We start from the raw sequence: 16,275 nt of genomic DNA, 5'->3' as shown, positions 1-16,275 counted from the left end.
TCTGTTTTATTCAGTATCTGCTCACATTGGTATGACACTATAAGGGAACTGCAGCCCTCTTTAGTTGTTACTCACGGTTGATTGCACTTCACCTTGAAAATACAAACCAAAAACAGCCAATGGAAATTTGTGAGTTCAGACCATGCCTTCAACATGTAGTGGGGCAGTATGAGAGAAGACTGATTGAGGGAGGGTATAGTTCTCGGTGGCTTCTGCCTGTAGTTAGAAGGCCAGAACCTCTCATAGCTGTAGCAAGACTGATGGAGGACTGAGGAACATGAAGGAGATAGGGTGGTAGTGGAGGTAGAGAAACTGAAGGTGAGGATGCGAATTTAAAGCTTGTTAGTTTGGGAAAAGGAGGGGTTTGGGGAAAGGAGGGGCGTTCCTCCCCCCAAACTTCAGTTCTAACATAATTACATTATTTGTTGGTGATTTTTTATTGTTGACATTATCGATAATGTTGAATAAGTGTTTCACCCCTACCAGCCTTTCAGCCTTTCCACTGCAACACATGGAAAAATTAGGTCAAAGGGGTGTAAAAGAAAACGTTTGAAAGGAGTCAGAAGTGCAGACTAAAACCTGCCGATACAGAATGCAAACTGAATAGAATTCATTGCGTAATTCACTATATAATTATATTTGAATAATATAGCAAAACAAACAAAAAAGTAATAAATCTTGACTTCTAAGGGTTAATGATCAGTCAGTACACACTATCATGAACATCATATAAAAAATGCCCCATCTATTTTCCAACTTCGCTTGCAAGCAGTCATTCCAAATCCAGCATGTTTCTTCAGTTTGTCAGGATGCCCTCGGGCTCGCAAGAGCGGCATAAAGATTACTCACAGCAAAGAGGACAAGGAAGACCAGGAGCCAATCAGGTAACGGCCTTCAAAGTACTCAAAGCCCGCCACTCACACAGAAACCACTATTGCCCTTGTCACAAGTGCCATTCTAATTCAAACAGTGTACATGATAGGGTTTGTCAACAACAAACTCATCAAATAGTCTTTCTGTTACTGCCAGCTGCAACCCTCTGTGTCCCCTCGATCCAAACTAAAAGGAAGAATCAGGAAGCCAAAAACCTGAATGTGAAGGTCAGCCATTGCTATTCAGGGTGTAATATTTTGCCAAGAGCTTGCACTCCAGGCAAAGCATTCTTTCCAAAGCTCTTCTTGTGGTTCAAAGCCACATTTTGAGGTAATTGTAGACAGAGAGAGGCACAGCTTGAAAAGCTCAGGAGTGCTGAGGCTCCTTGAGGACTGTGCTGAGGGTTGCATTAGGGATTAGGGCATCTGTGTTGAAATTTGTGAATGTGCAAGGAGATTTAAAAGTTTGTTTCAAGAGACGTGAGTCAGATGGTTTGGCCTAATGGCCTCCCATATGTCTGTCTAATGAACAGACAGATATTTATGCATCTACCAACAAAATGAAAGTAGAGAAAGTAGAGAAAGAAGTGCTGATTTGTTAGTGAAACCATAAAGACATGTATGGTGCATCACATATGCAAACTATCCACTTCACTACACTTTCTGGCCACTTTAACTTTGTCATGCCTCCCTTTACCAACTTCATCAGTGATCAGTTTCTGACCATAGGATTGCTGTAGGCCAGATATTTTTTGGGTGGTAGATCCTACTCAGCACAGCAGAATGCCTCTGTGGTCCGAAACTGACCATTGATGAAGGGCTAGATAATGTCTAACACAAACTGCATCAACAGCAAGTGTAATAAAGGCAGTTTTTAGAATACAGTTACTTTTTACATTTTTAGGAGAAATCTTTAAGAATACTATATATACTAAATAATGAATATTATATATTATACTAAATAATGAATATTTATGAACTAATTTAAAATCAGTGCATGAAATGTAGCAAATCTGCTGGTTGGGGGCAGTCGTAGGCTGGAGGTTAGGGAACTGGCCCTGTGACCAGAAGGTTACCGGTTCGATCCCCAGCACCAACAGTCCTTGAGCAAGACACCTAACCCCCAATTGCTCCCTGGGCGCTGTTGATAGGGCTGCCCACTGCTCCAGGCAAGTGTGCTCACTGCCCCCTAGTGTGTGTGTGTGCTCACTAGTGTGTATGTGGTGTTTCACTTCACGGATGGGTTAAATGCGGAGGTGGAATTTCCCTGTTTGTGGGATTAAAAAAGTATCACTTAACTTAGAACTCTGAAAAGGAACTCAACAAATGACTATTCCTGCTAAAGCCTGAGTGGACTGATAAATCAGAGCGATGATCAGTTATTAATCTCAGTGTTACTGAGCTCTTTTGACTGATGAACAAACATGACATGAAGCTAAGCATCGGTGTTGTACTGGACTCCTGTGATTTTGGCAGCAGCAGTGGACTGATTCAAACTGAAAAAAACTGTTGAAATTTGTAAGAATTTCATTTAAGCAATTTAATAAGCAATGTTTTGCATTTAAATGATAAGCGAAACATTAACAGATGAATTGGATGAACAGTGTGAATTAAGTAAAAATGATAACATCAGGGTTTTTTTTATTTGCTTTATGCCAAATAACATAAGTAATATGTTTTTTATGCATGGGAATACATTACTGAATACATTCAGAACACTGAGTTCAGGATTCAGCCATCACAACCTTTTCAAAGTATTTTGCCCAACTCTGGATATAATGTAGGCTTGCACAGAATAAAATCTAACAAGATTAAACATTTTGATTGAAAATATGCCATTCATCACTTATTCAGCAGCCTGTTTGGTGTTTTTTATTAGATGTCCTGTACCTGGCTGTGATGGACAGGGTCATGTGACAGGAAAGTATGCATCTCACCGCAGCGCATCAGGCTGCCCTCTAGCGGCCAAACGGCAGAAGGACGGATATATGAACGGCACGCAGTTCACGTGGAAGGCTGGAAAGACAGAAGGCATGTCCTGCCCAACTCCAGGCTGTGACGGCTCAGGACATGTCAGTGGCAGCTTCTTGACCCATCGAAGGTGGGCCTACCTTCTACAGAAAAATAGTGCAACCAAGTTAGAAGAAATTACTAGTTTAGGGGATCAAAGTCCAGAAAACTGATTAACTGAGATGTTGTAGAATTAGTTCATATGTGCACTGTTCAGCAGCCCATCTCCCATGTGAACTTCCTTCTTTCATTCAGTCTGTCAGGTTGCCCACGTGCCACGTCGGCTATGAAGAAGGCCAGACTGTCAGGAGTGGAGATGCTTACAATAAAACAGCGGCCAAGCAATGGTAAAATCTGTTATTCCACACTATAAATGAGTGTGCATGCACTGTATATCCAAGAATTTCTAAGCTTAACAGTGCATGTACAGTGCAGTGTACAGTGCAGTGTACTTTCAAACAATTTCAGACGCAAAAGAGTTTAGTGCACTTATGCGCAATGTAATCATGAGTGTGATGTTATCATGAGTGGATGTGATCCGAGAAGCCACGAATTGTATACAAATAAAAAATGAAGGTGTTGGGTTATTGTTGGGAAATCGTGAGCTTGATCCCTGGTTCCCTGGTAATGCCATAGCCATCTATTGCCAAGGAATCTAAGACAGAATAATTGGCCTCAGTCTCACTGGGTGGGTAGTATACTTAACACAGTGCTAGCCAATGTAAGTATCTGTTAGCTGATATAAGAGAATTGGCAGTGTTCTCCTCCAAGCATATTCAGCTGTCCAATAATGTTAAATCACCGGCTGGTGGCAATTCACATATCTTGGGGAAGCACATGCTACCCTTCACTCTCATAGTTTAGTAGCACTGTGTGATGGGTAGAGCTAGTCTCAGCCTCATATGCTCTGCTCACATGCAGACAAAGCGTCTGGTGTCTTTTGCTCACAAAGCTGGCCATGACATTTTTTTCAATTTGGTCAGTTTGACTCTGGATTCTGGCTGTTCGAACATCCTTGCATATACACTTCTGCACATACTAATTTATCATTTGGATGAGAAACAAAGTTTAGTTTTTCCAGCTAAATTATAGTCAGCAGTAGTGAACTGCATACTGTACTGGACATTGTGATGAAAAATTAAGACTTTTAGAGCAAGATATATCCACTGACAGTATATCGCTGCTGTCGGAAGAAAACTTTGTATCTCCAAAATAGTAACTTTACAGGAGAAGGAAAAAACATACTTCACTTTCAATGTAAGTCAATGGAACCAGAATTTTTCCCATGTCATTTTGGGTCATTTCTTTTAGGCCTCTCATCACAAAATGTACAAGCAATATAAAGAGTAACAGATACTTTCAAATTATGTCAAAAACTGAAAAAATGCCAAAAATGGAGATACAAGGTTTTCTTCCGTCAGCAACGATATATAAACTGTTTACAGTGGGGACCACCTGAGGTCAGTGGTGTCACTTCCTGATAGACTTCTTGTGCAGTGGACAGTGGGAACTCCTGAAACTGCACATATGCGTTAATGACCCAAATGTCCAAATCTTCAAATGACTGCACTGTTTGTCATCACAGCCATTCAGCACTGTAGTACTTTCACCATATTACAAATTTTAGATGTTATTTCCTAATAATAAAATAAATGATTGAATAATAATAATTAGAATAATAATAAAAGATTAAAGATGTCAAAGTATTATTATTATTATTATTTAATAATTTGTTTAAACAATATAAATAGGTGTATTTGCATTTTTTATTATTATACTATTATTATTATACAGTGTCATTTTACACGTCAGTTCAACAGCCTCTTTCTGAAAAGGTAAGGGTTTCTTGTCCATGCTTTGCAGTGAAAATCACCAGACTCTCTGCTGATAGTCAAATTAATAAAAATTCCCCTCAAAAAAGAAGTGAAATGAAGTCACATGTTCACTTTAATATCCTCTCTAATAAGTAACCATCTTCAACGTTTTTGTTTTGCCATGTGTTCATTTCTATTCACAATAATATTTCACCTTGCTTGTCTGATTTCTTTTAGGTTTAGATAATGACGAGGATATTAAACAGCTGGACGAAGAAATCAAAGATTTAAATGAATCAAATTCACAGGTGGAGTCAGATATGATCAAACTTAGAACACAGGTAAAGAAACAAAACTTACAAAATGTCACATGTCTGAGTTACTGTACATTACGTTTCTATGCTATGAGCTAAATGTACTTCCAATTATATACGATTGCATTGTCGTGTACCTGTGTGTTCACTGTTAATAAGTCAAGAACAAGCCCCTGGCTGTATTTGCAACAGCTTCTGCAGTATAATGAGAGTTTTGATTTGTTTGAGATGAGCACATTGCTTTCCAGTCTGCAGCATTGTGTGAATTTGCCATTTCAAACTAAATAACGAGTTGCATCACACCAAAGCGATAATGATGGCTGTGGGTGCTTGCAGTGCAGTACAGTTCATTTCTCTACACTATACATCCATAACTAAGACGTACACTTGTTCTCTTTCCCAGATTACCACAATGGAGTCTAATCTGAAGTCAATAGAGGAAGAAAACAAGGTGATTGAACAGCAAAATGAATCTCTCCTGCATGAGCTGGCCAACCTCAGCCAGTCACTGATTAACAGTTTAGCTAATATCCAGCTCCCTCATATGGTAAGGGCCACCATTGAGAACAAATAGCGGGCAAGTTATGGAAAGAAAAGAGCATTGCGCTGCAGCTTGTTGATTTTCAAATCATAGCTCTCTGTGGCTTCAGGCAACAGTTTACTCTGCATGCTATATACAGATGCAACTGCTTTAATTTACATTGCCAATGTGATGGTGCTGAGGAGATACTGAGTAAATCAGCGATATGAGAAGGAGAGCAGTCAATCAACATGATGATCAGCGTGATCTGATTTTCACAAACTAAGGCAAGGTCACTGGCAGAGATTACATAACATAGCCGAAGCTGGAAGGAAATAGCCATCTGGAAACAACTTGCAAGCAATCTAAGGGTGGGCAATATGAAAAATATACCATCACAGTATTTGAAGGCATTTTCACTATCAGTGGCAGGTTGAGTAGCTTAAACTAACAGCTCAAAAAAGAAGTAGTACATCCAGCATCTATCAGAAAATGAACTGAAGCTTGTGAGGCTCTGTTCTTTTATTTTTGCTGCTCTGTTGGACTACAATAAAATAATAAACCTCAAAACCCAGTGATATGGACCACCTACACAAAAAGCAGTACAGATGCGATCAATGACCTAGAATAATCCTAACCCTAACCCTAACCTAGAATAATGAAATTAAATACAAGGACATTAGCAACTGAATGTAAATAAATATACACTGTAAAAAGTGGAACAGGTGTTTTGAAGGATGAATTGATTTATTTGTTGTTGTTTTTTTTCTCAACTAAACTCCAAGTTTGCTTTGCTTGAATGATTTTTGTATTTTCACAAAACAAACTGTTTAAGGAACAGAAGGAAAAATCACAGAATTGGCAAAAATATGATTAATATAAAGGCAAAATGGGCCAATCAGCCATTATGTCAGCTACTGTGCAGTTAATACAGTTCCTGTTTGCTGGTTCTTAGTGTTTACAGCAGTGGTCACTAATCCCGGTGCTGCAGATCTACCTTCCTTCATTAATTGGATTAAATACATTATGTCATCATACTGCCCACCCCTAATGAATGCACATCCGTACGCTGTAAAACAACACCCATTCACACTGACCAGGCACAATAAATCAGCACAGATGTGATATTTTGCTAATTTTAATAGTTTTATTAAGTCATTAAGTGCATCCTGATTGGAAAGCTCTGCTTAATTTAATCATAATCCTGTTTTCACTAAGTGACCCCAAATCGCTCATGTATCAAGTGTCCACTGCCTGTCAGGACAGGCAGGAGCTTTTGTCTTGCCAAATGATTTCTCTGTCAGTGGCACATGTCAGGACTCAATATGCAGTGCAAAAGAGAGGCTAAATTAGATATACTGGCTACTCCACGTATCACATGCAATGGTAAACTATTATTTGCAATGCAAATATGTCTATATTTCAGCTTAGCTATGTAGATGACATCACAAAAACAGCTTTCTTCCATAGCATTCATTTTGCTTTTGTTTCCTGACCTCCACAAAATGATACCAAATGGATTGACAGCAAATGACCACGTTGAACTCCATTCCATGAAGAGATATCATGGCAGTACAATTAATATATAATAGAATGTAAGAATTCCTTGTACAAAAACAGTTTGTAAGTTTTCTCACAGTATATGTGTGTCTAGAAGTTTATATCTTGAAAATAAAGTACAAAAAATATATTTTAAAATGTGATATTTGCCTATTAAGAACATTAACAATTATGAGTTTATTGTTCACTTTTATAGCTGCTCATTTGAAAACCCCATAATTGGTCAGGTTTGCATTTAAGGCCCTGTTATGTATAATATAGTACATTGCATCTGATAACACTTTGTTTGATTTTTTATTTTTAAAGATTCATCCCCTAATTAAATGAATTCATTATTTTTATTAATTACATGAATATGAATTTACTGTGGCCCTTGAACCTGATAACCTGATCAGTTTTACTGAATTACGGAGATCTGTGGGGAGGGCTGGGTTTGTGAGATATTTTCCTGGATCAGCTATGAAAATCAGAAATGGTGAAAGTCCACTGAGGTGTAAGATGTTCCTGCTGGATTCAGCAGCCTAATAGATCTCTGCCTTCCCCTCTAGAAACCACCGCTACACAAAGAGCCTCCGATTAGAAATAACAGCTGTTTACAGTTGCATCAGCGAGTAAGGAACTCATTTTCACAGTCTACTCCTCTCCTGTCCTTTTGTTTTCTTAAACGTTTCCACTTTAATCGGTCCAAAACTGTCTGCATGGCTTTCTGAAGGAATATGTGATAGCCATTAGCTCATATGCATTAGTCATTGCTGTGTAATAATACACATAATATGGTATTATTTCATACAAAATAGAAATAAGATATACAGTGATTGAGTTGATTTGTATTTGTGATGTTTAATCACTGATAATGTCACTGAAATGATGCAAACGGCTATAAATTATGTCAAATGCTTTGATGAATCTGGTCCAAAGTGAGAAAACATCAGTTAATGAGATTAGATCGTGATAACAGATTATTTTTGATGTGTTTTATCTCTAATTGTTTAATTGTTGCAGTTTAGCATCAGCTATATTTCATTAACCATGAGTAATTCAAATAAATTTATGATCAAATTGAAGTTTATACATAAAACCTGAACATTTTGTCAGCAATCACTTATATTTTAGGTTGTGCTGTTGACCTCCACTTTTTGGGTCATTTCAAATGAAAAAAGAAAAAAAATCAAATCTTGTTTTAGTGCAAGATGTACAATCCTACATAAAACGTCAGGCTGGACACTAGTGTTCTTTGACTGAAAGGATGCTTAAAGTGGCATTCTGGCCTAAACTAGCATGAATACCTTATTTGCCATGTAAAATTCTGTAGTGCAGCATCGCAACCCTCAGCCTCAGCGGTTTCACGGAATTCACTGTTGTGTATTCTGTTCATATTTCTCTCCACCATATTCTCTCAATACAACCCCGCCCCCAACCCCCCCACCCCCGACAGTGACAAATCTGCTAGCGTAGCTACTGATGTAGAGGCTAATAAATACAAACGTGATTTTATGCTCCCTACACCCTTAAAAAGATGGCCCTTTAAGGGTTCTTTAGTAAAGAAAATGGGTCTATATAGAACCATGAACACTCAAAGAACCCTTTGCATAGGTAAAGGGTTCTTTGCATCATGAAAGGGTTCTTTGGATTGATGGAAAATGTGCATGAAGGTGCTGTAGACAGTTCTATACACAGGTGTCACCATGACAATAGAAGAACTCTTTCGGGTGTATGTAGAATGTATGTACGTAGGTGTATTCTCGATCAATCTGAAGAATCCTTTCATGATGCAAAGAACCCTTTTAAACATGTAAAAAGGGGGCGTTTCTCTTTAAACAAGAAAATCTCACTGTACTTTTACTGTGGTGTCACTATAAGAAGTGACTAGGCACGTTTACGACAGACAGAGCTGGTTCATTTTGGCCGGAATATCCCTTTAAGCTGTTTCAGTAATGAAAGCCTTTCATAGCAACATTGTGGCATCTATAACAGCTTCTGGAAAAAGACAGTTGCTCTTTAAAATGACTGCAGACCATTCAAGAAAACACATAGTGTTGCCATGATATTGCAGTGCAGCCATGTTGCTTACAGTTTTGATCCGCATGCATGCCATCCTTTCCAATCATCTGGTCTTTTCTTTCGGATGCACAGTCATGCTATTGACAGAAACTGTAGTGTGAAATCACGATGATGACGTTCTGTACCATTTTATGTCGCTATCAGTTTAACTTTCCATATGTTTTCCTTTTAATTTCAGTGAAGTCATTCCCGTCTCTGTTGATAAAAGCTTAATGATGGATGGATGAATGGAAGCTATAAGATGTGTTTGTAGCACCTTTGTTTGTGTGCTGTGATCTAACCCAATCGTTCCTCTATGTTTGGCAGGACCCCATAAATGAACAGAACTTTGACGCGTACGTGACCACTCTGACTGATATGTACACGAATCAAGAGCAGTACCAGAGCCCGGAGAACAAAGCCTTGCTGGAGAATATAAAACAAGCAGTACAAGGGATCCAAGTCTAGCCACTCAGCAAACTAAGAGGCTTCTAAAGTGGGAAGAAGTAGTATGGAAAAAAAAAAGACATTTGCAAAAAGAGAAGGAGACAAATGGGATGCCTCGTGGTTTGCTACTGTAATTTAGCAGGCAGTGTTAAATATTCACATTATGTTCTTTAAAAAAAGTGTTATGCTTACAAATCTTCATGATTTTTAATTTCCGTTTTATTTTTGGTCTTGCTTTAAAACAAATATAGTTATCGGCAGAATAGTTTTTGAAAACATTCACATTTTGTACGTTTTCATATGAGCTAACATAGTGTGATGTAATGTTTCTAGCTGCTCATGTATGCACATTTTAGTGTATATTTCTGAACAGTAAGGCAAACGAATATTGGATATACGTTCTTTTTTAATGCTTGCTGAAGCATTTTAGATTGAAAATCTAAACAACTACATCTAAACAACGAACATGCAAAGATATAGCTACTTTTTAAAAGAGCTTTTCTCCTCATCGAATGATTTTATGGAGTTTTGGAAGATGTTTTTTGTGTGCAGATTGTTAAAAATGACAGGACTGGGTTTTATTTTTGACTATGCTCCAGAAGTCTGTCGACTTTTACTGGAAACCGAGTTTGGCACCTGGTCGTGGGGGGCCGGGGGGGGGGGGGGGGGTCGGAGGGGAGGGGCGGGCAAATGGCTGTTGGAAAATGAGCAGTGAAGAGAAAAAGACAAAAAAATTAAGAACATCAACTTGATGTATGAATGTCACAGTTTTATTGTAAACATCACGACACGGAAACCTGATGGTGGAAGTCCCAGAACGTAGCAGCAGACATTGGCACTTAAGAAAAGTTTTACTTTGTGTTGGTATTATCATTCAATCTGCATCAACGTAATGGCAAGCGAGCTTCTACAGATCACCCCAGCGTCAGTGCTCATTTAACTTAATCCTCGTAATAGTAGCTAGAATCTCACACCATATCAGCAATATTGCGACTTAACAATGCTTATGACGATGAGAGGCAATCTGGGAAAACAGTTGGGGGTATATGCAATTTCCTGTTTGTAGACCTAGTGGGGAAGCAAAAAAGATGCTTTTTACTGTATGTAAATGATTGATTTTTATATAAATCTTTTAATACAAAATTTTTCAAAGGGGGTATACATGGACATACAATGTAGGGCAGGCAAAGATTTGCGAGGGCCGTTTTTTCTTGATTATTTACGATTTTTTGCACAGGGACACCTTCGTTTCCATGTTCTGATGGTTTTACATGAACTACTGCAGTGCTTGGAGCCTAAGTGGAGAGAAAAGGGTTTTGTAGAATATATATATAAACTATGAAAGCGGGACTTACAGGGTCATTGTCCCCACATATGTGCCAGTACACTATTTGCACTTGTCCTAAAGATATATCATTACGTGTGGTAGTGTGCAATCTCCAGGTGTCTCTTTGGCACTCAATTGGAATGAGGAATGGCAAGAATGTTGGACTGTATCGGAGGGAGACTACAGGGAATCGGAATACAAATGAGGACGATATCTTTACCAGTAATATTATGAATTATTAAGTAATGCTATTTCATTTCGGTATCCTCTAGGATCATTAAAAATCCCCAGCAGCACTTTATGTCTATCACTGTACAAAATCATTAAAAGATAGTCAATCACAAGAAAAATGTTCGAATGATGAGCAGAAAGAAGAGAGAGAAATTCCCAAAATGACAATGGTGTCAGAAGTAGAACCGAAGGGTGTTGCAATACTACAGTATGTCTATGCGCCCCTACTTTTCTGTTCTGTTATTAGTTGTAGCAACCACGTTAAGACTTTGCCTTTCGGAGAGCGAACGCAAAGGTGCTCGTCTTTCACCCGATCTCATCCATTGTACAACTCCGTCCTCTTTTCGGACACCATCCTCCATGACTGCATATGCCTTTCATCACAGCATCGTGTCTGCAGCTTTTTGCCAATATAGTAATGCTTTCAATAGAGTAATAGCTAGTATCAGTTTTTGAATAAATTATTGTTATCAGTACAATGGAAAAGGGATTCTAAGCACAAACATGCTGCTCATCTACTGTTGCTACATAATATCAAATAATTAAGAAAAAAAGAAGAAGATGATATCTGTGACTATTTACCTAGGGAAAACAAAAAGGTGTCACATATTAGAATGCTGAAATTTCATATGAATTATTGTGAATTCATCAGAGTTTATTTATTCTAAATTCTTCATTTCGAGGTTGATTTGAGTAATCATCGATGAAGACAGGATTTTGTACAAACTATTGTGCTCTCTGTGGAACTGAAGTTTGATTTATTTTTGTACAACACAGCATGAATTTGTTGACCTTTTAATTTTGCTATAAATGTGTGGGATCACAAGTTGCTGTGATTTTTTTCATTTTTAAATTGTGGAATTTGTACAATTTTTGTCATGCTGGATGTTGACACATCTTACTCTGAATAAAGAAAAATGGTGTTGCCACAGTCTCGTATCACCACTGTTATTACAATAATAATAATAAAAAAAACATTCAAGATTTTTTCAAACTTTTTAGGATGCCTGTAAACTGGAAAATGGGCTAAAATAGGACCATTTGTCGTATTACCACTGCACCAAGACAAATCTATCAGCAGGAATGTAAGTTAAGGCGGCAGTATTAGGAGATATGGGATCCTCTCAGCAGAGGGCAGCAAACCTCTACATGTTCTCTTGGCTTCTGCACGCTGTAGTTAAGAGTGGATAAAGATACGTTCAACATAAAAACAGGAGATAAAACCTGGGTTGAAGTTGGCTTCCAGCTTCTTGTTCGAATTTTTCCGTTCCACCTTATATGGTGCAGCAGTTACGTTCTGGCGCTTCAGGCCTCAGACGCTAGAATGCAACCCCTGCATCATTTAAGGTGGACCGGGAAAAATCGAACAAGAAGCTGGCGAATAGGAAGCTGACGTGAAATGAAAAGTAAAAAGAGTCGAACAGAACGTTAAACTATATTAGCTACTCCACATCCTAACCCTAACAAATGCTCTGATAGTAACTTTCAAGAAATAACCTTCCAAACCTTTGTGGGAACAAAACCGCTTGCCCACATTTCATACTGCTCACACAGCCAGATATCAGATCGTTCGGAAAGGACATAAAGAGTAGATTTATTTTATAGCATTTCAAATTCATAATTCAACGTGTTTAGGGAACTAACGTGTCGCTTTTTCGGTAAGGCCTAAAACTGCTAGAGAGGAATCCACTCTGATTAGCTGCTCTCTTCATCGTTGTTTCTCTTTTCCTACCCGTATTCCGATTTCCCGCCCTCCAGCGCTATGATTGGCTAGTAGTCTCTCTACATTTATGCTACGATTGGTTAACAGATCATAGACTCCAAATTGACCAGTCGTATCGCAAGAAGCGAGCTATTACTACCCAATCGTAGCGCTGAGTAGGCGGGATTTGTGCGAAAACGGGTGTGAAAAAACTCCACAACGGCTTCCCTTCCCGTTTGACTGTGTAACATACTGCCCTAGTTTTATACCGGACTTTGTCGACCGTATCGACCGCTGGAGTCCCGCGGATCCCAGCTCTGGCTTACCTGGAGTCGGTTAGAGGGGCTGAGCTGCCTGGCGTTTGTGTGACTTCAATGGTTCATAGACTAACCACTGTACAATGGCGTTGTGGACCGGCCGAGCCGCCTCATCTTCATTTTTAGTGCTGGTTGGGCTCCTGGTCCTCGGCAGCGGTCCGTACATGGTCTCCTCATGTCCGAGCCGGTGTCTGTGTTTTCGGACCACCGTCAGATGTATGCATTTAAATCTGGAAACGGTGCCAGCCGTCTCGCCTCAGACTACTATTTTGTAAGTATTAAAGATTTCCATGAGAATAATTTTTTTCACAGAAGCGCAAACCCTGACCATCTTAATGTTCCCTCATCGGTCGTTTTCTAGTCTGTTTAAAATGTATTTATTTCCTTTAGCCATTTTACATGTAGTTTGTCTATTTATTTATTTATTTGTTTGGTTCGTTTCCAGTGTAATTGCCTGGTTAGAAGCTCTCAGAAGAAGGTTGAATTGGTCTTCACAGAACTTGATCTTTATCTTAAATTGCTCAGCTTTTCTAGCTAACTAGCTTAGCTAAGCTAGTTAGGTTAAGTACCTTCGTACAATCTCTGCTGTGGACTAGTTGAGTAGGCTAGGTTAGCTTAGGTTATCTTCTCATCTGTTTCTGCATTGTTTTCCTTTAGTGGTCAATCTCATTTACATCTTCATTGCATTCCTCTGGTGGCTTATCTGTTTTTGCATCTTTTCTTCAGAGACCAACTGACCACTGGTAATCTCTGGGTCATCAGCATCCACACTTGCTGTTTATTGCAGTGCCTTTGCTTCTTGCAGACCAGCTCTATTGTCCTTCAGTAAACACTGCCGCCAAATGTTTGCACTGAGATGTTTGTATAATCTGGTATTGTTTGGAGAAGATAGTGAGCTCTTAGTAAGTTGTGAGTGACCAGGGTTCAGTGGTTAAACTCATTGCTTTGCTTCCTTCCTACTGTTACTCTAAGAAAGCCATGTTCCTGCTTTATTTCACTTTATCTTGGGATAATCCATTAATCGCATGCTTGGGAGCTGTTGACCCTCTCCAGTGTGATCTGTAACTTTGCTGTTTGCCAGCTGCTTTTTAATGAGGCACATCTTGATCCTGGACTGGGCTCCTGTCTCATTTTTTCACTTCATGCTTAATATTGCCAATAATTAATGGTAATAACTTGTGCCCCACTAGTTAAATTTGTACAAACTGAAGTCGTCACACAACTTTGTCCAAATGTCAGGTAAACCTGCTTTTAAGTGACTCATTTTAATCCCACAAACAGGGAAATTCCACCTCCACATTTAACCCATCCGTGTAGTGAAACACCACATACACACTAGTGAGCACACACACACTAGGGGGCAGTGAGCACACTTGCCTGGACTGGTGGGCAAGCCCTATCCACGGCACCCGGGGAGCAATTGGGGGTTAGGTGTCTTGCTCAAGGACACCTCGGTGATGGACTCTCAGCGCTGGGGATCAAACTGGCAACCTTCTGGTCACAGGGCCAGTTCCCTAACCTCCAGCCCACGACTGTGTTTGCTTATACTTATAGACGTACTGTCATCTATAAAACTAGGGATACATGATGATGTCGGAATCATATCTATGTCAGCAGATTTTACTTTAAAAAATATCAGCATTAGATTAAAATTTCACACCACTACTTGATTATGTACTCACTGCCATCTAGAAGAGCAGAATATTTAGGCGTTTGGCTCCTACACTTAAATATCTGTGTTTTTCATTTTACTTCTTGTGGGGTTAGTCCCAATTTCTACATCTTTTGTAAATGTTTATGGAAAATGTAGTGTATCTGCATCAGCCCATGTCATTCGCTCCATGTCATTCAATACCACATTTCAGTACCGAAGACCTTGTGACCCAGTAAGCTTGCTTGTTCCAAAATCACAGTCTACTGATTGGCCATCTAAATTACATTCCACATGCATGTGATTGACATCAGCACTTCTTGAATAGTCTGTAATTTTTTAGATCGTAAATGTACCAATTTTAAGCACTTCACACTCATTTCTGACATAAGCCACACCCACGTGTATAGTTTAAAAGGCAAAGACTCAAATGGCATATGACATCTTTTGAAATTTCAATGGACAATGAAGGTGCAACCTACGTTCACTGTTACTGAGACTTTTAATATTTAATATTCATAACTCATAAAGGGAATGGTGCCGTATATCCTGGTGTTATTGCTACAGTGTGTAGTGATGAAGAAAATGACAGTCACAGTAGAATGGGAGATTTTCCCCACCTGGTTCTCCTGCTCTACAACAGAAGGAGATAACTCAACATATACAAACCTGTCCTGTATGTGTTTGAGCCTATGGAGCACAGAGTTTGGGAGAAAGTGCAAATGCTAGAGGGAAAGCAGAATGTAAAATAAACTGTGGGCTATTCCAGCCATTTCGTTAGCTCTTTAGCTCTGTTTATACCGGGAAACAGGTACAGTCATAAAATCATGAAGATGGTGATATAAATACTATCAAAACAATTAACATAATGATTTGCATTCAACATTTTACATCCTGTACGGCAATCATTCCAGTTAAACAGCACTAATTATACTCTCTTTTTAAAGAAATATGCAGCTGGTCAGTGTTTCTTAAGCACTGATGATGCCCATAATCTACTCATTGAGAGATATTGTAAAGTCATTTATCATAGTAACAATATATGTATTGTCAGATTGGCCAGTCTATGGCATATGATGCCATTTCTGTCTTAAACACATGCGTGTGAAGCTCATAACATTACATACATGTAATGTAACATATTCTTTATTCTGTTTGCAGTTTTACTGTGACTTCTTCTCAAAATCTGAATGTGAAGTCTGTTTCTCAGTATTATTAAACCAGCCTGTTAGTCTGCTGGTCTTGTCTAGTGAAGGCAGTAAATAGTTCAGTTATAGTGAATATAAAGTGTAAACCAGTTAAAGAGAGCCTGCATCAGTAACCAGTGATGTTCAAATTTATGATGGAAGGATTGCAAGCAGGTTTACTAATAAGTTGATAAATTTTGGCATGTAGTCCTTTGAGTGTTTTTTAAATAATTTATGAACTGAAACTTGACACTGAAGTTCATCTTTAAAAAAAATAAAAATA

The 16,275-nt window shown here is 38.8% G+C and overlaps 2 protein-coding genes across 13 annotated transcripts in view; both read left to right on the top strand.

The window, feature by feature from the left end:
• The window catches only part of myt1lb (myelin transcription factor 1-like, b), a 131,922-nt gene extending 122,207 nt beyond the window's left edge, over positions 1-9,715 (top strand). For 8 of the 12 annotated variants that reach the window (XM_017690797.2, XM_017690802.2, XM_017690798.2 and 5 more), the window contains 7 exons: positions 801-884; positions 2,752-2,973; positions 3,138-3,229; positions 4,934-5,037; positions 5,414-5,557; positions 7,639-7,701; positions 9,458-9,715. In XM_017690797.2, coding sequence (XP_017546286.1) covers positions 801-884; positions 2,752-2,973; positions 3,138-3,229; positions 4,934-5,037; positions 5,414-5,557; positions 7,639-7,701; positions 9,458-9,598 — 850 coding nt within the window. In that variant the 3' untranslated portion in view covers positions 9,599-9,715. The remainder of the gene's footprint in view (positions 1-800; positions 885-2,751; positions 2,974-3,137; positions 3,230-4,933; positions 5,038-5,413; positions 5,558-7,638; positions 7,702-9,457) is intronic. The other 4 variants (XM_037542123.1, XM_037542121.1, XM_037542122.1 and 1 more) reach the window with 2 other exon arrangements.
• Positions 9,716-13,077: 3,362 nt separating this feature from the next.
• LOC108423483 (peroxidasin) overlaps positions 13,078-16,275 on the top strand; it is a 69,317-nt gene continuing 66,119 nt past the window's right edge. Inside the window, exon 1 of the mRNA XM_017690803.2 lies at positions 13,078-13,425. Within this exon, the coding sequence (XP_017546292.1) occupies positions 13,238-13,425 (188 nt within the window). The 5' untranslated portion in view covers positions 13,078-13,237. The remainder of the gene's footprint in view (positions 13,426-16,275) is intronic.

Source organism: Pygocentrus nattereri, chromosome 10, assembly GCF_015220715.1.
Source record: "Pygocentrus nattereri isolate fPygNat1 chromosome 10, fPygNat1.pri, whole genome shotgun sequence".
Lineage (NCBI taxonomy): Eukaryota > Metazoa > Chordata > Actinopteri > Characiformes > Serrasalmidae > Pygocentrus > Pygocentrus nattereri.
The sequence above is the reverse complement of the archived record's forward strand: the minus strand, read 5'-3'. Positions and strand labels throughout refer to the sequence as shown.